We start from the raw sequence: 26,084 nt of genomic DNA, 5'->3' as shown, positions 1-26,084 counted from the left end.
TCACTGTGTGGTTGCAAACTTTAGAGTGTTTGGGGAGTGAAAACAAGTTTTAAAAGCCCCCCTAGCCCCGTGTGTCAAACTTCCTCTGGTTTATACAGAGCAACTGAGCTGTTCCTAGGCTGGAGCCGGGAACTCCCCAGCGGAAACCTTACACCCCGCGCAGCTCAAATCCAGCGCTCTTTGCAACTTTGATGGGGAAACCTGAGCCGCCCTGCAAACGTGGCGATTCAGCCCCCTCCAGCAGGCACAGAGCCTCCCCTGCCCAATAGCAAGCGCTGTAACATCTGGGGGCAGAGCAACCTTTCCTTGCAAACTCTCGCGTGACTGGTTGGGGGGGAGGAAGGCTGAGGGGCTTGTGATCACAGTCCGCAGTGGGTCATTTGCAACTTGCAGTTGCATTCCTAGGGCTGCCTGGGCGATAGACTCTCGGCAACAGCTGGTATGTTGCAAGGGGTGCTGGTGGCGAAGTACAGCTCCACGCTTGCTGTCTGCCCAGAGGTGGGGAGGGCGAGTGGGAGGGGAGGGGTACCAGGCTCAGATGCTGCATGTAGGGACCGGTACTAAAGGTCTCACGCGTGCCGGGGCTTTTGGAGGTGATGCAGCAGGTTGGATGACTTGATCCATGTGTCCGACGTTGACATTTCGTCTCCCCTGATTCCTTATTCGTGACAAGCTCATGCAGCACTTTTCTCTCCCTTTCTTTCCCCCGGGCTGTGGCGGATCCCGCCTTGCTAGGACCAGAGAAATGGGCTTCCAGGCTGCCTGCTGGTTCGTGCTGCTGCTTTGCACAGGAGGGTCACTCAGCAAACCCACTCTCAGGAAGGAGAGGGTCGTTCACCCAGACCCTCAGCTCAGCGATCAGCTGCACGAAGATAACCAAAGCTTCCAGTATGACCACGAGGCTTTTCTGGGCAAGGAGGAAGCCAAGACTTTCGATCAGCTCACCCCAGAAGAAAGCAAAGAGAAACTAGGGTAAGATGGGCTCCTAGGAGAGGAAGGGAACGGCCTCTCCAAGGAGATGAATTACAGGGACCCTGCCGCATTAGTTTAGTGCATAACTTTTTTTTAAAAAGTGGAAGTGAAATGCGGGTATCGAAATAACAATAGGGCGTTGGACCAGCAAGAACCTGCAAGTGTTTCTGGCTGGCTGAGCGCGAGCTCTTGAAACCTCACGAGCTTTAACTGGAGAGGGAAATGCTTTCTGTGGCTTACACCCGTGTTGCAACAGCCCCTAGTGTAAGAAAATAGAGGCTTTCCCAGCCTTGGAGCCTCACTTACTGCAACAGAGGGAGAGAGGACAGAGGAGGCGTGTCCCCCGCCCCAGGAAGCGCCGATAACGTGGCAGAGGGGAGGTCCCGCTGTATCACTGCATAGTAGGGAAAGGATTATTTCAGCGGAAAAAGAGCTGGAAGAAGCTTCAGAGACAAAAGTTTCAATCTTTCTTTCTCTTTGTGTTTTTGTAACGGAAACTTTGTACCAGAGCTAAGGCCAGGCGCGAAGGGTTGTGTGGCACTGGTCAGGAGTGAGAATTAACTCAAGTGCCGCGGGCGTTATGCACAGCTCGCAAATCTCTCCATTGCAAGAGATCTCTGGGGATGGCCCAGGAAGGGTTTGCTGAGTGACCGGGCTTTCTCGAGCCGATCTCCAGTGGCTCAGAGCACTGCCCATCCACTCCCAGGGGAAAAGTTGCCTGCCAGAATTGAACTTTACAGGGTGACATGTGTTTGACCGCAGCCTCTCCTCCCCGAGCCCACACTGATTTTACAAACAAATGCTGAAAACTCAAGGCTTAGTTTCACTCTCTCTGTTTAAATGATGGTTTCTCTTGCTCTCTCCCAGCTTCTCTGGCCTTGCACTGAAGTGCCTCTTCCTCCAGCTGCTGATAGCTACATGTAGCACTGCACCAAGTACTAGATGGACTGTACTATTCAAGCATGCCTTCTCCCATCCCCTGCTGCACTGCTTGCACCTCCCTCTGCACCTGCTCCCCCTTGGCCAGTCCATTTAAAGTGCAGCTGTTAAAGTCAGGCTGCTGGCCTATTGCGCTTACTGTGTCAGTCCTCACTTTGCATCTCTGTTAACTGTCTAAGCTTCCTGTTCTCACTTTTGCTACCCTTTACAACTTGCCTGTTGGTGACTTACAATTAAGGCTAAGATTTAGTCATCAGTATTTTTAGTAAAAGTTGTGGAAGGTCACAGGCAGTAAACAAAAATTCAGGGCCCATGACCTGTCCATGACTTGAACTATATACCCCGACTAAATGTTGGGTGCTCTGGAGGGGGAATCGGGGGTGGCCCTAGGATGCTGCTGATGGGAGGGGGTGCGGGGAGGAGGCGGCGTGCAGCCTGGGACAGCCACTGGTGCTGGGGGGGCAGCACATGGCCCGAGACCACTGCTGGGGCTGCGGAGGGGCAAGACTGCCCCAGCAGCAGCCAGGGCGGCTGGCCTGGGAGCCCCTTGGGCTGTTCGGGTGGCCCTGAGGTCAGTCGCACCCACTGCTGCAGAAGTCATGGAGGTCCCAGAAAATCATGGAATCCATGACAGACTCGCAGCCTTACTTATAATGTTGCCCTCTCCCCTTGCTAACTATAGTAGCTTTGTCCACCTCTCCCACAGCGTGCCTGTTCTTTCTTCCACGCTGCTCCTTCTTCTTGAGACATGCTCCCTGATCTAGTCCATCGCCCTCTCATCCTTCTGATCCCTCCTTAAGACCTACTTCTGTTCTGACATCTATAGGATGGGTAGGTTTATGGCAGTTGAAGAGAGCTGGTTTTATTGATTTAGTAAAGGAAAAACATTTTCATATTATTTTAAGCCTCAAGTTGTGCATCAAGCTATCATGTAGAACCATATGACTGCATTACCATTAGCCTCAGCCTTCCTCCCCCTTCCCTTGCCGTGTTTGTTATACTTACTTATTGCATCTTATTTCAGATGTGAGCGTAAGCTCTTTGAAGTAAGGACTGTCTCGTAGAGTACTAAGCACAGTGGGTCTGTGATCCTGTTGAGTGATACTGAAATACAAGTAATAATAGGTGCTGTAACAAAAATATTGAAAGCATAATTATCATAAATGGGCAACTTGTCCAAATTATTCAAAGGCCTGGAATTAGTACTCAGTACTCCCAACATAAAAAAGCAAACCGTCTCTCTGACTCACATATATTAACATCTTGGGCTTTCTTAGTTTAAACTGGAATCACTTTTAGGCCTGGGCTACATTTGAAGGTTATTCTAGTATAATTATTGGTATTAAGTTATATATGGGTGCCTTATGCCAGTAGTTATTCACCTTCCCATATAGGAATAGCAATACAGGTATAACGGGCACAGCTTTCTTGTGCAGACAAGCCTTTACTACTTTTTCCACAGAAGGAAACAGGAGCTCCATGTAAGTATATATAAATAGTATGAGGTAAATTTAATATTCTAAATCAACACAAAGTGAAATTCAATTTTAAATTATTTCCGTTTTCACCCCATGTATCATGTAGAGGAGATACAGACAGGCACATGTATAAACGCACTAAACCAGCCCTACAATAAATAGCATACTAAACAGGATACCCAGCAATCTTCAGTCTCTCTCACAAGAATACTGCCAATGCATTGTGGGGATTGAGGGGATAATTTACCAATGGTCGTGGTGGATTCTCCATCACTGGCAATTTTAAAATCAAGTTTGGAGGTTTTTCTAAAAGATCTGCACTAGGGGAGTTTATGGTCTGTGTTATGCAGGAGATCAGACTAGATGATCACAGAGGTCCCTCCTGGCCTTGGAATCTATGAATTCCAGAGTTGTGGTTCCCCGGATGAAGAAGGCCCTGCCTCGCATACTTTCTAGATTATACTCGATGAAGTTCAGCATCACCAAACCATACTGGGATGCAGGGCAGCAGGCACTCTTTCAGGCATTCTGATCCTATACAGGATTCCATTACCAACACTTAGTCATATTAACTTATCACCAATAAAAAGCAAGAACAGCACTAAGCTGAGGACCTGAACTCTGGTCTCTGGCACATATGGTTCATATTATGTCCATTTTAAACTGAGCTTCAGTTAGGATATTACACCTCTCCCTTTGTTTGTCCCCTTGGACACAGAGATCTGAGGAACAAGAAAGTGTACTGGAGTGTTGCTCAGTGACTAAATATCACCTAAGGTAGGACAGCTTCCAACATGCTTCTCCTGTCTCCTACTGTCCATACTGCCTGGGTTTTGAAAGCTCAATCCAGAACTGAGTGCAGCCTTGAAAGAGGAAGTTCCACAGTTTAAACATCCATGAATTAAATGTGGAAATACAGGAATACCCTAATACAGAGATGTTTGAACCATCTTTTCGTTTGTCCACCTCCTCCTCCCTAGTTACTTACATGTTGGTTTCTTTAAAATGGATGACGTTGCCATGCCTTTTCTAATCTCTACTGTTCTCATTTTCAGAATCAGACGCACCCATTGCTCTTTGATTTTCATCGCATTGTTGATCGTTAACCATTAGTGTAATTTGATTCTGCACCTGCCTTTCTTTGGCAGCATCCAAGAGTCTGTACAATATTTAAAGAAAAAAAATCAGCCTTGGTATCTCAAATTTCAGACTGCTCTGGGGCAGGATGGTTTGTGACTTCCTGTCCAAGCAGAATTTCAATACTCCCTGATAAAGAAAACATCTACTGCATTTTTGCTATCAAACAAGTCTCTCCCCAACTCATCTGCCAACAGACTAACTGCTGCTTGCTCCCAGTGCATTTTGGGTAGCTGGAGGTTTGGTAGATGGACTCCTGGCCCCCTGTTGTGGGGTTCAGACTCTTTTTTCCCCAATGATGGGAGAATTCACAGGAAATTCTCATAAGCGTTTGCATCACTCTATATGAGAGTAAGATGCATAAAGCAGAAATGGAGCATAAGCTAATCTCTAGGGCTCCAACTTCAGCTATAATTACAGAGGCATAGTTTTGCTTTTTGATTGATGGGTTATGTGGAGTAGGATGCCTTCTAATTCAGTCATTTGTCAGATTTGTCCTGCATTTTGGGGCCCCCTGTCGTTGGGTTTGTTTCACAGGAAATCCACCACTGGTGAGGAGGTGTGATGGGGGTTGCAGGGAATCCATGAAATAGAGGGTGGCACACAGGGAGCTTGTGTGAGGTAATGGAGCGGATGTAAGGAATCCTTGTTGTGTGCAATGTGCTTGGCCTATCAAAGCCACAAAGAATAGAAGTTAATGTGTGTCACATACTTAAGGGAACATTTGGCCTGATCCAGCATTTCTGAGAATGGTTTTGCTTATACTCCTGGGGGAATTCTGTGTCACTGCATATGCACAGAATTCACGTTCCCCGCAGATTTCTTTGCTTCCCTGCAGAAAAATGACTTCTGGTGGGGAAGCAAAGGGAAGCCCACAAGAGTGGTCATGTGCCTCTCTCCGGCAGCACAGGCTGGTTGGTTCGGGTGCCTGGAGCAGCCGGTAAAGACGTAAATCACCACTGGGATGTGTCTGGGAGGGCTGGGTAGTCGTGCATGTGAAAGGGAGAGAGACACTCTGTCCCTCTTGCTCGCTATTGTGGCATGCTTGCAATGGAGAGGCAGGGCTTTGGGGTGTTTCTGAGTTTGGGCATGGGGCAGAGCAGAATGTAGCAGCCTGCCTGCTTAGTGAATTGTTCCCACTGTCTTTGTGAATTCCCCCATGAGTATAAAACAGGTGTAAAAGGCTCCTTTATGTTACCAGGACAGGATGGCCTTATAAATGCTTATGGTGCTTTAGTAATTAGAACTGGTCTAAATTTTTGGACTGAAAAAAGTTCCTATCAAAATGTGCTCCATGAACAGTACGGTACTTACCTTTCTGGAGCCAATATAAATTGTGAATTTGATTCCCCAGCCCTCACTTGCTCTTCAGTTCCTATGATTTAACACTGAGTGAATGGCTGCATATATTTGTTGACTAACAACTAGAAATAAAGGGTCAAACCTAGCTACATTACTATTAGACAAAGGGGGTTTGGAGATTTCCTCCAGTGCTCCCCATTCCCATTCTTCATCCATTGTATTGTATGTTAAATAATTTACCAAAATAATTGAAACTTGCATGATTATATTGCATTATTTTGACAAATAAAATGTGCAGAATTTTGCAATATTGTGCGCAGAATTTTTCATTTTTTGGCACAGAATTCCCCCAGGAGTATGCTTACCAGCATTTTGAACAGTCTCAAGGTGGAAAACACATCACAGGACAGAAACTGTGCAAATAAAGCCTCTAACGCGATTGGGCATTTTTAGGCCTTTTGCTGCTTTTCACACTTTTGATTAAAATAACTTTTGCAACAGAAGAGGAACTTTAAATATTAAAAAGATGCTTATTATTAAATCACAACAGAAAATACCTTATGCTTTTTAATGCTAGGATCCCCTGCAGCTTTGGTCACAAATGGTATCACTTTTCAGCAAGCTGTTGGCTGTAAGGAGGAGGACAGATTTAATTAAAAACATTATTTTTAAACACTTTTCATTCAGCATAAAAATATTCAGGACCCAACTCTTTAAGGAAACCGAGTGCAGCTTCTTTAACAAGTAATTCTCACACAAATGAGATGGGTATAAACATAACAAAGTCTGCTGTATACCATTGATTTATAATGGAAACACTTAGGCCTGGTCTACACTTAAAAATTAGGTTGACATAGCTCTGGCACTCAGAGGTGTGAAAAATTCACAACATTGAGTGCCACAGTTAAGCCAGCCTAACCTCTGGTGTAGACAGCATCAGGCTGAGAGAAGAATTCTTCCATCGACCTAGCTAGTGCCTTTGCGAGGGGGATTAGCTGCAGTAACAGAAAAACTCCTTTTGTCCCTGTAGGATGTGTCTACACTATGGCAGTACAGCAGCAGACCTGCTGCATTGCAGCTATGCTGCTGTTGTGCCTGTGTTGTAGACATGGCCTAAAAAAGCCATGTTCTGCTGTTGCTGTCACACAAAAGAGAGTTGACTAATATACTCGAAACGTAGGCTCATCTACTAGTGAAGAAAAATTTTCTTGGTGGGGGGGAAAAAACCCCCACAGATAAATAAGCCTTAGAGTCATGTAGGCCTTCCAGGCCAGCCCAGTGATAAAACTGCTGTGTAGTCTGATCCTAGTTTGATAAGACATTCAGGTCTGTTGTTTATTGGTAGCAAGATGCTTGCTGAGCTTCTGACACCATATAGGGGCCCAATGTGGCAAATCTTGCTGCTGTGCACCAGACCCAGGCCAGAAGCCAGCAGTGGCACCCAATCCAGCAACCGGGCATACGCACAAAAGGCTGAGGTTCAGAATCCCTCGCCTTTCAGCTCACATTGTAGCTGTGAGTTGTCTGGCCCCTCCTTGTTTCATCTCCAAATGTCCCCTCTACCATATATGTGCAAGGTTCTGCACTTGCAGGTTCTGTGCACTTTCTGCTTGTCCCTCCAGATTTGCCCTCCCTTTGTACAACAGAACTGAACTGATTTCACTGCTAAAGAGCTGGGGGCAGGCTGTTCTCCTAAATGCTTATATTGAACATAGGTCCACTGAGGTTTATATGCTGGGACTATATGCGGTTTGGTGCAGCAAGCCCTTTAGCCTTGAGAGAAAGAGGTTTTTAGTTTTATGGGCTTGTAGGGACAGCTTAACAAGTATTGCATATAATTTTGGTTCTGTAGCATTGTGGCTGTGAGACCTTCTCTGAATTTTCACTTTGTTAAAGAATTAGCCACTTCAAATGGGTCCACTACAACTTCTGTGTTTGAAGAATGAATTTTAGCTGCATTGCAAAGCAGTCAGAAGGCTATTGCTCGCTTGCCACATCATCCTTAAAAAGACATAAGACTTTGTTTCTTACCCACCTTCATTTTAGTAGGAAGCAGACATAGGTCATCTAGATCATTAGCAGAGATGCAACTGAGCTAGAAAAATAGAAGAATGCACTTGAGGGAAAAATAAACAATGCTGGCTACAAGCAGCACAGCTCTTGGCTCTGACCAGTTCTGGAGATACCAAGGAAGTGTTAAAAATAACAAGAGGGTAAAATATTTCCTCTGGCAGAAACATTTCAGTTACTTTTAGCATTTAACAATAGACCAAAATGTCAGCCAGCTCACTTAGGTTGAACACATTGCGGGACAACGATATTGATGCATATGTCCCATTGTGGTGTCAGACTTTCAGGGGAGATTCACTGAGGGATACATACAAAAAGGAAAGGCTGGCTGATCAGGTAGCATGTTCTTTTCTATTTCTCAGGTGAAATTTAGCAGCCCCTCTTTTTGCCCCCTTCAGAAAAGTCTTGGTTATGAATGCAAAAGACAGACTCTGCATGTGTCTGAACCCCATGTCTGTAATGAGATCTGTAAAGATGTAATGTGCTACAGATCCAATGATGATAGCAGATCAAACACATCATTGCTGAAAATTAAATAAAACCCATACTTGGTATTGAACTAAAGTAGCTCAGAAAAGAACACTGCTTTAGATGGAGAGCAATTTTCTGCCCTAGGTGGAAGGAGCAGTTATAGGGCCAGACTCACCCATCCCTTTCTCCATAAAAGATCCTACAGAATTATCGAGTCTTCATTGACCGAAATGTCAGCCAACTCACTTACGTTGAACTCACTGTGGGTCAATGAAGACTCGATAATTCTGTAGGATCTTCTATATTGCTTGGTGGTGGCTGAATTAAATAAAGCCAATCTGGCAGCACCTCGCAGCTGAGACTTCAGTGACTACTAATTAACCTATTTCAAGAGCAGGAGGCCCGCTTTTCCATTGACCAGTGCCCAAAGTATACAAATACCAATAATAGTTTTCATATAAATCTTGCTGGTGCCTCTGTGGTCTTTGGCATATGCTTTATGTCATAGGATTTTAGTGGCCATCCTGCAAATAGTTATGGTCTTGGGAGGACAGAGGTAATGAATGTTATGAGAAAGAGAAAGAAAAGATTGTAAAGGGATTTAAAGTAAACCTAGTTCTTGGGCCAGAAGGTAGCATCACTAGGCTTAATTCAAAGTGGTTTTAATGAAATACTGCTGGGGAAAAAGTTTAGGTATAGTAGAGTATAATATCCCTTCAGAAAACACATTTCTCTTGCTTGTCATAAATACACCATTAACTGATAATTCTCTCCTATAAATATATCCTAATATAAATTGTTTAATGGAGCATTTTTCTTTTTTAAGGTTCCTTAAAGGCCTCAGTTAAGCAAGGCTGTTAACCAGGGGCTTACCTTTAACTTGAAGGCAATGGGACTTAAGTATGTGATTTGCTGCTTTCCTGATTAGGGATTGACAAGGCATATGCTTAAGTGCTTACTGAATCAGAGCCTGGGGCACATTTTCTTTAGGCTTTGTCTACACTGGCACTTCCTCGACAAAACTTTTGTCATTCAGGGGTGTTAACCCCCCACAACGACAAAAGTTTTACTGACGAAAAGCACTGTGTGAACAGCGCTTTGTTGGCAGGAGCGCTCTCCTGCCGACAAAGCCGCTGCCGCTCGCTCATAGGGAGGTGGAAATTTTTTGTTGGCAGGAGAGCTCTCTCCTGCAGACAAACAGCATCTACACTCCGCAGCTTCTAATGGCACAGCCATGTTGCTAAAAGCTGCGTAGTGTAGCCATACCCTTAGCTAGTGAACAAGATGCAAGGGGCACAGTTCTGCCCTTAGCAATACACACACAACTTCCATTGACTTTAATGGGAACTGTGCTCCTGAATCTGAGAGCAGAATTTGGCTCTTTTGAATCCTACTTTAAATATTAAGGACACTAAAAATAATATTTGAAAAAAGGAAAAGACCTGACCAGCGTTCTTCATAACACACATTGCTTTTAGTTATTTCTTATTTAGTAAAGGTACTATTCATTATTCGTACTGTTTTCTTTTTGCATTTTTTTCAGCTTGGAATGTAAAAATAAACACATCACCTTCACATTTAGATTCTCATGCACTGGCAAAGTTGTGGTCTCCTTGCAGGTATAAACAGAAGGGGTTTCATAGTGTTTTTACACTGTTGAGTGTAATGGAGAGATTTAAATATACTGCAAATGTTTCCCTACAAATACGTGAGAGCAACGTATAGGCATAGATGTGTGTAAGCGAGATGTGTCAGAAAGCACAAAAAAACCCAATGGCTCACTACCGTGCCATTGAGTTGATAGAGTAATGAAATACCATCTCCTTTTTTTAATCTGTAAGGAAAATAACTTGTGGAAAATTTATTTTGGGAGAAGCTAAAAGGTTGAGGGAGTTGCCCTCTTTGCATAGTTTGGCAGTTTAGCTTTTGACTACAATAGAGCTTTGCTTAGGGCCTGATCCTGCAAGGTGCAGAGGTTCCTGAGGATTTCTGAGGCCCTGAACTCCTACTGACTTAGGGGCTCTCAGCACTGCTCAGGTGCAGGCTTTGACATCAATGGGCAATAGTGACTGGAGACCCATTGCAGATTACTCAATGTGATGAATTAGTGACAGAGGGCAATCCTGCCCCTGCTACAGAGGGTCTCCTGGCAACACAGTTAGTGCAGATCCTCTCTCTTTCCCCCACAAAAAAAGTGGGGGGCAAGATTGGAGGGGAGGGGCTGTGCAGGTGTTGTGTATCCTGTGCGCTGCACAAAGCCCTGTGTAGATCATCCAATCCTTATACCCTCTTACAAGGAGACCACCCAAGGGAGTGCAGAAACTCCCATAGGCTTCGGGCTATAGGAACCTCCACTGTGCAAGATGACAGGCTCTCTATGGCCTGGCGGGAAGATACGTTCCGCTTAACAGCTCAGCATGGCCACTGTCTCTGGACACCGAACAGAAGATTTGCCCCTATGTGATCAGACAATAAAAAAAAATTAAGGACAGTACATCACCCTGTGTTCTTCGGTCCATCAATTTTGACAATGATAGTTCAGTTTTAATTATTGATGGCAGTGTACTAGCAAATGTCCTATAGTATATTCTGTAAATGTAATGAAGCCTTAGTGATAGGGCATCTCTCTACATCTTTGGCTGGTACCTCTTTGTGGAGGGAGGGCAGACACAGTCAAGGTCTCATGTAGATTAGCAAAGCTGGACCAGCATGTACATTTTATTTCTTTTTACCAGCTGTTAAAGGTGTGTCTCTCTTTGCAGGAAAATTGTTGATAGAATAGACGATAACAATGATGGCTACGTCACAACAGAGGAATTGAAAAACTGGATTAAGCGAGTGCAGAAACGCTACATCTATGAAAATGTGGCTAAAGTCTGGAGAGATTATGACCTAAACAAGGATAACAAAATATCCTGGGAAGAATACAAACAAGCCACGTATGGTTATTATCTAGGTAAGATTAGTCAAAAGGCAACATTTTAGGTTGGAATTTTCAAAAAAGCCTTAGGGAGATAGACATGAAATTTCAACCAAAATCACTGGACACAAGCACATAACTCTCTTAGGAGATTCTAGTCTCATATGAAATTGTAAATTAACATAGTTCAAAGATCAAAAGTTCCTCAGTTGTGCATTTGAAAAATATAGCCAATCTGCACCACGGTCACCTTCTCTATGCATAGGGATTTCAGGAGGGGACAAACAAGTGAATAAAATTTCAAAGCTAAATTAAAAGCCTCTGCTCCTATTAGTAAACTAAGGGAACTGTGTTGTTATTTTTAAACCTTTATTTTAAAAGGAATTACGTTGAGAGACTAGTAAGTATTTGCTGCATTGTTTCTCTGAAGTTATGGTCTGGATGCTAAAAATTTATGTAAGGTCTAAATAGAATGTAATTATTCTGTCAGAACATGCCACAGATTATGATTAATTATAAATGGAAACCCCTAAAGCAATGTTTATTTGAAAGACATGATTCTTTTCTTCTGTCCCCATGGAAAACTTAATCTGATGTGTTTGATATGACAACAGTTCAACAGTTGAGTTTTAGTGTGTTTCACGTACAGATATTGGATGGCATATGTTGGGGTCGGGGCGTCTTGGTCCAGTTCTTATTGGGCAAGTGTCCACCATTGAAACCAGCACTTCTGTTTGCAGTTTCAACAGCAAGGCTTTGGATTGAGGGCCTGATCCAAAGCCGACTGAAGCCAGGTCCTGAATGAATATGGTTCTCTTCTCCTTCCAAGATAGATGTGGACCCTCCATCATGTGGCTGATACATATTTGGGTGGGGTGAGGGAACTTGTGCTGCTACAATTGATACTCCAATTCTCACCAGGGCCATAAACCCAAGCCCCTTCATAAGCACTGAATTCACTCTGAAAAGTTAACTCCCTCTGCATTTAATTTTTTAAAATGAAAATGGCATACATATGTTTTTAAAATGATTACACAAGAAAAAAAGTTCATAACTGATGACAAAAGGTTAAATGAGATACAATTGAAATATTCTACTGCACATCTTATAAAAAAAATACAGATTTCAGATGTGATCAAAGGAGACCATCTGAAGGTTCTTTAATTAGGGCAAGTTGTAATCAGAGAGAGATCCAAAGCACTTGAAGGAAGGTATTGATTGAAGTATATGTCAACATACTGACTTTCATTCTGGGGGAAAAGGCCTCCTACAAACGCAAAGGCTACCTCACACTGCTCTGGATGAAATTCATGTCTGTGCAGAGGGTCAGCACAATTCTTTTGCACCACTTTGATCCCATTTTGAGGGTGTGAGATTCAGGATGTGCCCAGTCTTGTGCTGACTTTCTACACATAGATTTCATCCTGTGTGAGAGCCAGGCTTTAGAGAGCGGTAAATATATCTTGATCTTGTTTTAATGCACAATTAAAATTCACAAAACCGTTTCCCAAAGTAGTCATTTAAAAATCAGTCTATAAATGCCTTCATTTTGAAATTGTTTTTCAAGATTTTTAATTAGTTTAGTGATGCTATTTTTCTAGAATTCTCATTCGTTTCATACCACTGAGTTTAAATTTCATTGTTTTAAACAAAAATAATGTTTAGGTTCCACCTCGAAGAGAGGTAGCTGCTAAATAAACATTAGTGAGTCTGCCAGTTTCTGAAACCAGATCTCCCTAGTCTCTTCAGTTTTGTTGTTTCTAAAACTGGACAAATTGAGCAGATTAGATTGAACAGTGCAAATTGCTGCACTATACTAAATATTGAAACACCGATTTTACAGATCACATTAAACTAAACTCACAAAATACTTTAATGTGAGAATTTGACCGTTACCAGGTAGCTCCTAGTCCTGTGTTGCGGGAGAAAGGACTGGCTGAACCCAATGCTATTCACTGAATATGTTTTATAAGAGCTCTGTGCCTTGTGCCTGAAAAAAAAACTGTCAGTAATAGAAAGAAATGGAAAGTTTCAGGCTGGAATCTTCCACTGAATTTGAGGATTCTACTCCCGTTCCAGATTTGCAAAAGTATGACAGACAGCAAAAGTGTGGGTAAAAAAGGTGACATAGGCAGGCGCTTTCAAACTCATTCTCAGCACAGCAGCCATCTGGTCAGGCAGAAGCTGTGGGGAAGACAAGAAAGTTCTATTCAAGTGCCCACAGAATCATTGCTTAAAAAAAATTGGTACAAGAGACTTCCCTTAAAACCAAAACTAGACCATCTGACAAACCTAACAAATATGAATGGAGGAACAAGAATGGATGGCTCTGAAAGGAGAACAGGAGAAGGAACAGGCGAATCATTCATGATTAAGGCTATGATTTTTGTCATGGACATTTTTAGTAAAAGCCATGGACCGGTAACTGGCAATAACCAAAAATTCACAGAAGCCTTGACCTGTCCCTGATTTTACTAAAAATGTACATGATAAAATGGGGAGGGAGGAGGATCCAGCACCCTGCCCTGCTGTGGCTGGGAGCTTTGCGGGATCCCCCCTGCCCTGGGACTGAGGAGTTCTGGGAGATTCCCCCCTCCAGGCTGCAAGCTGTGGGGGACCCCCGCATCCACAGTGGCTGGGGAGCTCCGGGGTTCCCCTGAACCCATGGGGACCTGCCCACAGCAGCTGAGAAGCTGTGGGGGACACCCCCCATGCTTACCCATGGTGGCTGGGGAGCTGCTGGGGATCCCCCACCGCCCATGGGGACAGAGCTCTGGGAGTCCCCTGCCATCTGCGGGGATGGGGGAGCTCTGGGGGATTTTCCCAATGGCAGCGGGGACTGGGGAGCTGCGGGCGATCCTCTCCTCGCCCGTGGCAGGTGGGGAGATGCAGGGGACCCGCCCTGCCCACGGCAGCTAGGGAGCTGTGGGGCCCCTGCTGCTCCGGGCAGCAGGGGCATCCCGCAGCTCCCAGCTACCACAGGAGGTGGGGGTCCCCTGCAGCTCCCAGCCACTGCGGACTTAAGTCACGGTTTCCGTGACTTCCATGACCAAATCATAGCCTTATTCATGATGTAGGAATTGGAGATGGTAAGTTTAATCTAGCTAGGCATTTTATACTGCATTCATCACTGTGATGCTGGATGGCTGAGATTTGCAATATAAAATCTTTGATTTCTTTTTAGAGATACTAGATAATGCTTTTCTTTTTTTAAAAAATAACAAACCAAACCAAAAAACATAAGTGAGCTTTTCTAAACTGCTCACATGTCGTTAATAACCTTTAACAGACCAGTGGAATCCTTACACAATCAGACTTGGGCAAGACATCTCTTCGTGCAGGAACACAAGGACACGGTTAATTTTGTGCTTATCACAGTCTTGAAGCTGCTTGGCCCAGACATAAAGGATTTCACAGTCAAAAGCATAGAGTAAACAGAAACCAATTCTCATCATTGAAAAATGTTATCAAATCAAAATTTGCTTGCAGAAACCTGCATTGGGGACTCTTAAGTGACACAGACGTAAGAGATAAAGACTGAGTGATAAAAGCTTCTGGGTCAACAGATTGATGCAGAACGACTTCCATGGAGTTTGAATTGGGCCCTAAACACTATAAGACACACTTTCAGCAGGAAGGGGCAAAGGTGGCAGCACTATACCCTGCTAAACAGAGAAACCTACTTCTCTAAATCCTGTATATTCTATGCAACAAGATCGTGTCAAAAAACAGAACAAACACCTCCCTCCTACAAGCTGGGATACAGACTCTTAACTACCTTATCCGCCCTATACAGCAACAGCCTAAAGCTCTGTACAAGACTTAGCAGATACGTAGTTAACCTGGATCTGAACGACAGTGATTGTTCGTGGACCTTAAGAGACTCTTAATTTCTTAGTTCATGGTAAATTCCACTTGTCCACCTGTAGACCACAATTACTACTAAACTGAGCCAGTCATTTATAAGCACAAACCCTGTGATCACAAACACACTTTAATGGCTGGCCATGAATTTAAGATTTCACAAGGGAAATCCTGACACTTTAGCAGCATCCTGACAGTGAATTATTGTAATTTTAGAATCTTGCAGGATCTAAGTATTTCAGCAGGTTTTTCTATACACGATCTTTGCAGTGTATGGAGACAATGCAGCAATATTTTCAGAGACGCACACTTCTGAGATTGTCAAATTAATTTCTAGAAAATCCAGAAGAATTTCAAGATGCGACTGATCAACACAGTTTTAAAAAAATGCTGCCCAGGGATGAAAGGCGATTCAAAACTGCAGACCTAGATGGAGACTCAGCTGCCACTCGTGAGGAGTTCACTGCCTTTCTTCATCCGGAGGAGTTTGAGCATATGAAAGACATTGTTGTCTTAGTAAGTTGAGTAAAACCAATTGCATTCCCTTTGTTTTTATTCCTCTGATGACCCTTGATGCACTTCCCTAAACTTTCATTGAAGGATTTTAGAAACAGGCATGCACATAAATAATAGCCAACCCAGGAACAGAAAAGAAAGTGCTTCATGGAATTCATTTCTTTTAGGGCTTGTCTACACATAGAGTTGCAGTGAAATTAATAAACTGAAATAGGACTCTTATTTAACTAGAGTTTAAAAAAAAAAAAGGAATAAAAGTATCCATGGCACCAACTTTCACCGGAATAGCAGAGTTGTGAATAGAATCTGATTTATATCTGTTGGTGCAAGTTTGTATATAGACAAGCCCTTACTTAAAACTTGGAGTTGGTGTCTAGATACAAGAGTGATTGGTGCCACTTAGATAGTTTAACAGCAAAGTGGCCAAATCCATTCATACACATGGAATTTCTTCACTCTGACAGGAGATCTGGGCATTCCTTTGAATACGAAACTCACATTGGAGTTGGTCAGTGTCAAGATTTCTGTGTACCAGGAATACTAAAGGAGGCCATATACCAAATGTGAAATCTTCCAAAAGGGCAGTGAGGATAGCCAAACATGGTACAATAACTCAGGATTTCCCTTAGGATTTCAGTTTTGATAATTTTGAGAAGTGGCACGCAATAATAAAGACAGCTATTGGAATTTTCTGTTATTTCTTGATCATTTTGACAAAAAAATGTTTTCCAGGAAACATTGGAGGACATAGACAAAAACGAGGATGGTTTTGTGGATCAAGACGAGTACATTGGTAAGTGCTGGAATGGAGTTGACTCTCCTTAACATTTAGCACAAGTACTTTAGAAATCTCCACTCCACCAGTCCATCCCCTCAAATCTAAGTCAATTCTTATATCACAAAGAAGAGCACCTCCATGCCCATACTCAGTCATTCTGAACAAGGAAAACCAAATAGTTTCTTTCAATTTTAGGCATATAGTGACACCTATAGCAAAGGTTGCCTAATGCTTTCCATTATAAGACTCTGTTTTTAGTTTCTTATAACTTTGGCAAACCTAAATGGTGAGGGCTGATTTTTTTTCCATGCCCGATGTCTGCCTAAAAGTTGTGTTGTCCTCTTCCCACCCCCGGGGAAGTCAGCTAAAATGGTTCAGCCATTTCCAAGGAAAAGGTTAGAGAAAAATGTTGTTTCTCCCATGTTAATTTCCCCCACACACACACACAACTGTTTCCTTGTGACGCTCTAGTCCTTTCATGTTTTGGAGTGAAGACTTGAAATTTGGCGAGGGAGGGGTGGAAAGGGTCAGCATCTCATCAGAGATGTGCCTTTTGCAACACCTGTGAAAATATGGCCAAATTACAAGTCTCTGAAAAAAATCACAGTTCACATATGCTCAGTCTTGCTAGCATTTGGCAACTAAATTCTCTGAAGATTCCATCTGCGCTGACCATGCTTCATCCTCAGGCTTCTGCTCAGCTGCCATCCCCATAGTAACTGATCATTCTCCACCTTTGGGCTGCAGGGGTTGAGCTGGGGGCAGGTTGTTCCTCCCAAGAGCCTGGGCTCCCTGCTGTGATGTCAACGCTTCCTTGTTGGAATCCAGGCAGCATGGAGGAGCCTTCCTTGAGTGCAGAGGGAACGCGAGGGGGAGGAGGCAGAGTGGGTAGGCAGAGGAGGGGTTGACATGTGGCAGGGAAGTGGATTGGAGCAGGAGCAGAGGTGGGACATGATATAGAGGTGGGATAAGAACAAAATGCTCAGTGAGACAGGAGCCAAGGATGGAAAATTGTGTGTGTGCGCGGTGGGGGGAGGGGAGAGCAAGAGCTGGAGGGGGAAGGATACAAGCAGGTTGGGGATTGTTGGAGGTAGGGGGTCTTGGCAAGAGCTGGGTAAGGGGCAGAAGCAGAGGGAGGAGATGGAAAGGAGACAGGGAAGGGACACAAGAGAAGGAGCTGGGGAAGGCCAGGAGCGGGGGTTGGGGACTGGCAGCAGGGAAACAGGGGCAGAAGCTGGGCAGGGGCTAGAAGCAGAAGAGAACAGGGAGAAACTGGGGCAGAAGAGTCTATAACCGTTAGCAAACACTCCCTTACAGAACTAGAATTGAACCTTTTATTTGAGTCTCATCATTCCTTTGCTGTCTAGCAAATAGCTGTGAAACCCGCTGAGAAAATGGGCCTCTCCATTCTTTCTAGTGCCCAGTCCATATAAGATAACAGCCTTCTACTGCTACCAATTAGGACTGTCGATTAATCGCAGTTAACTCACACGATTAACTCAAAAAGATTAATCACGATTAAAAAATAAATCAAAAGATTAATTGCAGTTTTAATTGCACTGTTAAGCAATAGAATACAAATTGAAATGTATTAAATATTTGCGGATGTTTTTCTACATTTTCAAATATATTGATTTCAATTATAACACAGAAGACAAAGTGTATAATGCTCACTTTACAGTGCAAATATTTGTAATAAAATAAACTAAAGAAATAGTATTTTTCAGTTCACCTCATACAAGTATTGTAGTGCAATCTCTTAACCCTGAAAATGCAATTTACAAATGTAGATTTTTTTTTACATAACTGTACTCTCAGACAAAACAATGTAAAACTTTAGAGCATACAAGTCCACTTAGTCCTACTTCTTGTTCAGCCAATCGTTAAGACAAACACGTTTATTTACATTTACAGGAGATAATATTGCCCACTTCTTATTTACATTGTTACCAGAAAGTGAGAGCAGGCATTCTCATGGCACTTTTGTAGCTGGGATTACAAGGTATTTATGTGCCAGATATTCATATGCCCCTTCATGCTTTGGCCACCATTCTAGAGGACATGCTTCCATACTGATGACGCTTGTTAAAAAAATGTGTTAATTAAGTTCTTGACTGAACTCCTTTGGGGAGAATGGTGTGTCTCCTGCTCTGTTTTACCTGCATTCTGCCATGTATTTCATGTTATAGCAGTCTCGGATGCTGACCCAGCACATGTTGTTCGTTTTAAGAACACTTTCACTGCAAATTTGACAAAATGCAAAGAAGGTACCAATGTGAGATTTATAAAGATAGCTGCAGCACTCGACCCAAGGTTTAAGAATCTGAAGTGCCTTCCAAAATCTGAGAAGGATGAGGTGTGGCACATGCTTTCAGAGTCTTAAAATAGCAACACTGTGATGTGGAAACTACAGAACCCGAACCACCAAAAAAGAAAATCAACCTTCTGCTGGTGGCATCTGACTCAGATGATGAAAGTAAACATGTGTTGGTCCGCACTGCTCTGGATAGTTATCGAGCAGAACCCATCATCAGCATGGACACATGTCCTCTGGAATGGTGGTCGAAGCATGAAGGGACATACAAATCTTTAGCACATCTGGCACATAAATATCTTGTGATGCCAGCTACAACAGTGCCAGGCAAACGCCTGTTCTCACTTTCAGGTGATGCAGTAAAACAAGAAGTGGGCAGCATTATCTCCTGCAAATGTAAACAAACTTTTTTGTCTGAGCGATTGGCTGAACAAGAAGTAGGACAGAGTGGACTTGTAGGCTTTGAAGTTTTACATTGTTTTATTTTGAATGCAGTTATTTTTTTGTACATAATTCTACATTTGTAAGTTACACTTCCATGATAAAGAGATTGCATTACAGTACTTGTATGAGGTGAATTGAAAAATACTATTGCTTTTGTTTTTTACAGTGCAAATATTTGTAATAAAAACAAATATAAAGTGAGCACTGTACACTTTGTATTCTATGCTGTAACTGAAATCAATATATTTGAAAATGTAGAAAACATCCAAAAATATTTAAATAAATGGTATTCTGTTATTTTTAACAGCACGATTAATCATGCGATTAATCAAAAAATTTTAATTGTGCGATTAATCATGATTAATTTTTTTAATTGCCTCATAGCACTACCACCAATTATTCTGTTAGCTCAACTAGAGGACAGTGGTGTAGCTCTAAAGATCCCAATCCTGCTGATGATGGGGGGTGGGGGATTAGTATGGTTCCACAGGATGGAATTTTTGGTTTTTCAATTTTTACATTTTTATAAACTTAAGAATTTGCATTAAAAATAAACGGTTACCAGGACATTAAGTTTGCAAAGGCAAGCACTCAAAAGTTGTGAAATACCTGAATTAAAGGTTAGCTGTGCACCACTCTAGTGGCACAAAGGGAGCAGAATGGGAAAGTAAACTGCAGGTCTGTTCTTGCAAGTTATTTTGGTCAAACTTCAGGCACCTTTGGGTTTTTTGTTTGCTTTCTTGCTCTTAGAGCCAGGAAGGCACAGTGGCAGCATAAGACTGGGGTTCAGCAGTACAGGATGTACGTGTTACACTTGTGAAATGTCATGCTGAAGCTAGCGTCTCACTCTGCCCCTTTGTAATTTATTTTTTTAATCAGGAAAGTCGCACCATAAAAGCATTGGACCAAAGATAAAATCTTTCTGTTTCTAATGCTACTGTAAAGATTACTTCATCACACACAATCAAGAACAATATCCACACCTTAATTAATGGTAGGGGGTTCTATTCCTTGAAATTATATTTAGCCTTAAGATGTGAATGCTTTTGTCTGATTGAAATAACAGAGCAGCATAATTTCCCCAGTAATTTAAGTTTATTCAGTGACACTACCTACATATAATTACAAGGTAGTTGTCAACATTCGTTACCATGTGAATGCTGGTTCCTCTTGTCTCCTATAGATAGGAGCATAGAATGTTCTTGTCACGACCACCTCACGTTGGCAAAGATGATAAAATCAAATTGACAGGACGTGTCAGTTGCTTCAAATAAACAACGTAACTCTTGTGCGCTTGCACTTATTAGAAAATAAAATAAAGAGTAACACTGTGTAGTTCTTGAAGTTTTCTTGAACAGTTGGGAAAATCTGTGCCTAAATTATCGTATATGCTTTGATTAGACTAAATAGAGTAGTATTTTTTTGTTGTTCTAAACAATGGCTATAGTCCGTCATACCCACATTTTTGCTGTGTGTAGATTAAAAACAAACAAACAAAAATTCCCCACAGACATTGCACAGCTTGTGTTCCCCCCCCCCATCAAGGGCCCAATCTAAAGTCAATTGAAGGCACTGACCCTTCTCCACTGACTTCAGTAGGCTTTGGAGCAGGTCCCAAGAAAGTTTAGAAACTAAAAATTCCCATTTGTGTTTATAACACCTAGACAGAGTGGGCCAAATTCCCACTAAAATGGGCATACGCAGTTCCATTAATGTCCTAGGAGTTACGCCCACTTATGGCAGTGGAGAATCCAGCCTCATACAGTACATGCATGTGGTTTTTATTGCTAATTTTGGACCAAATCCTTAAGAGGGTTGCACCTGCACCTCCCATGGGTGAAACTGGCCTCAAGCTTAGCCTGACCTAGGAACATGTGAACAATCTTGACAACCAAAACCACATTGGGCTGCGAGCAGAGGCCACAAAATAGGTTTCAGTTTTAAATAGGACAATGGTAGAGGTGCGGGGGTGGGAAAGAATGAGCCTCGCTGAGAGGGGGAGTTGATTGGTGTGCGAGTCCTGATGGGAGGACCAGGGCAATGAGCAACAGAACTGATCATCCACTGTCTATCACAAGTTGTTTCCCTAGCCCAGGTTGCCGATGAGTGAGCTGTATCATGTCCATAAGGTGTGGTTTCCACACAGTAGGTACCTCTCTGATGTACATCTACTCACGCTGCATCACAACTCTTCTAATCCTTTCCTAGTATAGCGCAGCCCCTTACCTTCCAGCGCAGTTTGCTGCAGTTTGTTCAGTAGTCCAGGGCTAAAAAAGGAGCGTATCTACTCAGCTGTATTTCTCTTACACAGAGACTTCCATAAAAGCAGGACAAAAGCCATCCAGTTCCATTTAGCAGATTTTTGTTTCCTTAAGTTTCCCTGCACCTTTTATTCCCTCATCCACTCTCTGGTTGGATTCTGATGTTATCGACAAAGACAGTTGCTGGCAGGGACAAGATGCAATGCTGCTGTGGGTCCTCTCCCCCTTCCCCAGTACATCTGAGCTCATCTTGAAAGAGCGTGAGTGCAGATTAAGAGAGGATCCTGAAGAAGAGCTGTACGCCTTGCTTGTAACCTGGGTAAAAAAAAATCACTAGGTGAAGACATTTGGGGCCCATTTGCTTTTCAGTTACAGCTGGGGCTGCCCATTAACTTAAGTGGCATTGCACAGGCACCCTAAAAGGGGGATATGAAAATGGCTAAAACTAACGATGGTGAACCATTTGAGCGGAGCAAGGTGCATATCCATGTGCCCATTCCTTTTCCGCCTGTGCCCTGCCCCACACAACATACAATACCTCTGTGCAAGCTATTACTCTGATACTTCTACTACTAGCCTGCCTTCATTTTGTGCACAGTTTGCAAGCTAAACAGGACTTTGAAACCTTTTGTTTCCCCTCCAGCTGATATGTTTGCACATGAGGAAGGTGGACCAGAACCTGACTGGGTAATTACTGAACGTGAGCAGTTTTCTGATTTTCGGGATATAAACAAGGATGGGAAGATGGATAAAGAGGAGATTCGGCACTGGATTCTCCCACAAGACTATGATCACGCACAAGCTGAAGCTAGGCACTTAGTCTATGAGTCGGATGTAGACAAGGTACTCATTGCTCTGGTATATTTAATGAATGTAAAATTAAGAGTTTAACTGGTTCCCTTTACATAGTGTTCAGCCAGCAAGAGATGATTCTTAATGACTTTTCTTATTAGTACAGTCTGAGTAGAACTCAAGATGATCAAAATGATTCTGCTCGTGCCTTACTGCAACAAAATAAATTTGAGTTGATAAAAGTTAGAAACCAAAAGGAATAGCTGATAAAATGACTATGAACTCAGGTAGGCCCACTGGCTGACCAAGTGCTAGAGAGCTTTCCAACCTATGTCCCTACCCCCAAAAATTCTAACAGATTTTTCTCTTTTGAAATGGACATGGACATTTATGTATTAAACTGGACTAAGAGATAAATAGGAGAGAGATGAAAAATAGAAGACTATAAGAAATAAGACAAATTTGCAGCTTAAGATCTGGCCCATCCCTTCTGCGTCCACTATGACCGGGGACTAATAATTCAGCAGCACCTGGTTAGGAGCCATTGCTCAGCGGGATTGTTCCCCTCTCTCAACCCTGCTGATGCTCCACTGCTGGAGTTTGGAAGATCAAGACTCCCTTATATAGAGCTGAATTTAGAAGGATTTCCCTTCAGTTGTTAAATGTAGGTGATCATCATCACCAAAAACAAACAGACAAAATATTTTTCATATTAATAATCAAAAAGAAAAAGTTAAAAACACAGGTGAGGTTGCACAAGTAGAGAAGTGGCACACTCCTACTGCTGAAAGTTCTGTGTAGGAATCAGTTAATTATGAAATACTTTGAGTGAAATGCAGACCTTAGTGAAATCAATGGGAGTTAGGCCATTGACTTCCACTAGGGGCCAGCATTTCACCCACTGTCTGCAGCCTCTGGAGAATTTTCTCCTACTTGGCATCTCGGAAACCTGTACTGATGTTTCTTTTACCTGGTATTTAAAATGTTCTAATAGAGACTTTTTTTTTTTTCCTCCCAGGATCAAAAGTTAACCAAAGAGGAGATTCTAGAGAACTGGAACATGTTTGTTGGCAGCCAAGCTACCAATTATGGGGAAGATCTCACAAAAAATCACGATGAACTATGATATTTTTTACAACTCAGTGTGGCACAGACTGTTCAATTTCTCACCACGTTAATGAAGTCACTGTGGTTTTTTCTGGCTGAATAACTTACACCAATATGTTTTTAACAAAGCAGCTTATTACCTCAGAAACGGGGTAGAAATAGCCTCTAACTCTGCACCCTTAAATGCAAGAGCTAGTCACTACAATTTTATTTTAAGAACCCCCTCACTGTTCTGAATCGATTGCAGTATCACTTTGGGAATGAACGTCTAAGATTTCGTTCTTAGGGCTCATTAGAAGTTTTTCACATTTTCTTTAAATACCTTTGTTTTTCCTGTAGGGAAATGCAGTTTTGATCAGGAAGCAACTTATTGAATGTTTAAACAGATTCTGAGTTTAGTATTGTGTTGTTTTTTTTAAAAGATAGTAACTAAGAATTTAGAACTGTATTCTCCCTTTCCCATGTAAAGGAGAGATCTTACCTGATAAGCGCCATGGCCTTTTTTCCTCCATGCTGTAGTCTTTCCTCCTGGTTGGGTCCAGAGGTGCTGAATGAATAAGACCTCTTGGAATACAGACATGTGCACCAGCCCTATGGATCTTAACCACTTGAGTGCAACACCTACAACTAATCACTGCCCCCAGTTCCCTTTCACTAATCAGTAGCAGCACATCTGTCACACTGGCTGTCACCCCACAGTTGTTTTTTGATGAGGACAATAGAGTCCATGCTGACCATTACTACTACAGAGGTAATATAGGATCATTGACAAGAATTATGGCACATGGACCTTTGTTTCCAACTCATCCCACGCTTTGTACAAGAGACACACTCCACTTTTACTATGTAGGGCCTTTGCTGACTCATTCATGTCATGTGGAAAAGAAATGAGCATCTACCCTCTGGACCCTTCTTGAGCTTCTGGGCCTTCTGTTCTCCTCTGTGCTGCATCAGGGATGCATGTGGTTTAAAGTGCTGGTTTGTATATATACACACACACATTTATATCACCAAGTTGTACCATAGGTGGATGATTTTCCTTCAGAACAGTAAAACTTCCATATGGCTGCATTTTTTTACTGGATAATATGAGCTGTTCTTTTTTATGTACACTGTGGGTTTTTTAGCCCCTGTACTGAGTTGACAACATGCACAACAAAACCATGACTTTCTTTTTGATACTATGAAGGTGCAGAAATGTTAATAGAGGAGTCATGTGGGAGGGGGAAGTAAAGACAGGAACCAACGGCAAGCTTTTAAACTGTAGCTCCAAAACTGTGGTCTCCAGAACACAGGTAGTCCATGAAGCACTTGCTGGTAGCCCACAGAGAGCTGGCTGGGGACATGCCATGGTTCCTTCTTGTTTCCAGCTGATAATGTATTTTTTAGCTTCCTTTAGTGTGATTTATGTTCCATGTAAACAATTGCTATATTTACCAGTAGGCTGTAATTGGCAGGGGAATTTATCTGCACATGCGTGAATAGCAGGAGAGGCATCCACAAGACATTTCCTCTAGGATGTGTGCTCCGTGTTTTGAAAAAAGCTTGAGAACCCCATTTTAAACACTGAGCAGGGTCATTCTGCTGGTGACTCCACATTTGGGGATATTATTTTTGGATGCAAATTAATTTCAAGGCCAACTAAAAAATTAAAAAGTGATAATCTAAGCCAGAGGGAAAGAATCCTTAAAAATACATTTCTGCTTTGAAAGTGACTAATAGTGACTGTGTAAAAATGGTACCTTTTTACTCAATGGTGTATACACCTTGTTCTGATCCTCTACGTATGGTTGAATTTCTCCCCATGTGCATATTCTGAATTATATCTGCAGAGTTAAAACAACAGAAAATTTGTGCTCCTTTTTACTCCAGTTGGCAATGCAGAGTCAATGCAGCTATGGGAGAATGAGCTGGAGTCTGTTCTGATGTATGAATTATCATTCAACAGAATTGTCAACTAAGTTCCAACTGTAGGCTCAAATTCTTTCTTCGGCTATAACCATGCAACTCCAAGGTATTCAAGGCAGGCACGGGGATCACTGGGTGTGTAATCTGCCTTGCATAGTCATACACTGGTAATAATACAGTGAGCCAGAAAGAACACAGCTTTTATCTCTGACAGATCATGTGTGTGTTTTCTGTTTGGTTGGGTTTTTTTGTAAACTGAGCAGATTTGTTCTGGAAATTGCTGAAAAGGCAACCCTGGAATCACCTCTTCCATAAACAATGTCATTTTTACAGGATCACTTTTCAGAGAACAAGTGCACTTTAGGTCATCCTCTGTTTCAATTCAAACTAGATTCCATCTAGTTTCGGCTGGTATAGATAATCCTGATAACATGTTGTAGCTTCTTGATTTCTGCCTTACTATGACATTGCCTAAAATGTCTGCTAAAACCCCTGCTTCTTACACTAAAATGCAGTAGGACAAAATGTGATAAGCCATAAGCTAACACTTTTGTCTCTGCTCTTCCAGTACCCATGAGTCACAGTGATGCTTCCATGCAATGTTATCTGTGAAACAATAAACCTGTGTCCTGGAACAGAATCAGAATTTCTCTGCAGTGTTAGTTTATTATTTGACTTTGGAGCCACATTACTGCATACTTCATTCGTCATAAACATCTCTGGGAGTGTTCATCTTGAATAGTGGTTTCATATTGAGATTTATTTTTTTTTAAAAATCTTGGAATGCTTCCCACACACAGATAGGAGATGC

The 26,084-nt window shown here is 42.5% G+C and overlaps 2 protein-coding genes across 2 annotated transcripts in view; one reads left to right on the top strand and one right to left on the bottom strand.

The window, feature by feature from the left end:
* Nucleotides 1–317: 317 nt before the first annotated feature.
* RCN1 (reticulocalbin 1) lies at nucleotides 318–25,919 on the top strand. The gene is made up of 7 exons (XM_084630464.1): nucleotides 318–439; nucleotides 736–972; nucleotides 11,132–11,325; nucleotides 15,491–15,669; nucleotides 16,402–16,462; nucleotides 22,110–22,309; nucleotides 23,277–25,919. Exons 2-7 carry the CDS (start codon nucleotides 746–748, stop codon nucleotides 23,382–23,384), a joined length of 969 nt encoding a protein of 322 aa, XP_084486590.1. The 5' UTR covers nucleotides 318–439; nucleotides 736–745; the 3' UTR covers nucleotides 23,385–25,919.
* The window catches only part of LOC311521819 (uncharacterized protein), a 132,437-nt gene continuing 126,648 nt past the window's right edge, over nucleotides 20,296–26,084 (bottom strand). Inside the window, exon 14 of the mRNA XM_084630465.1 lies at nucleotides 20,296–21,781. The gene's annotated coding sequence lies outside the window, so the exon portion shown is untranslated. The remainder of the gene's footprint in view (nucleotides 21,782–26,084) is intronic.

The sequence above is a fragment of the Lepidochelys olivacea genome (genome assembly GCF_965140295.1).
Source record: "Lepidochelys olivacea isolate rLepOli2 genome assembly, chromosome: 6".
Classification (NCBI taxonomy): Eukaryota; Metazoa; Chordata; order Testudines; family Cheloniidae; genus Lepidochelys; species Lepidochelys olivacea.
The sequence above is the reverse complement of the archived record's forward strand: the minus strand, read 5'-3'. Positions and strand labels throughout refer to the sequence as shown.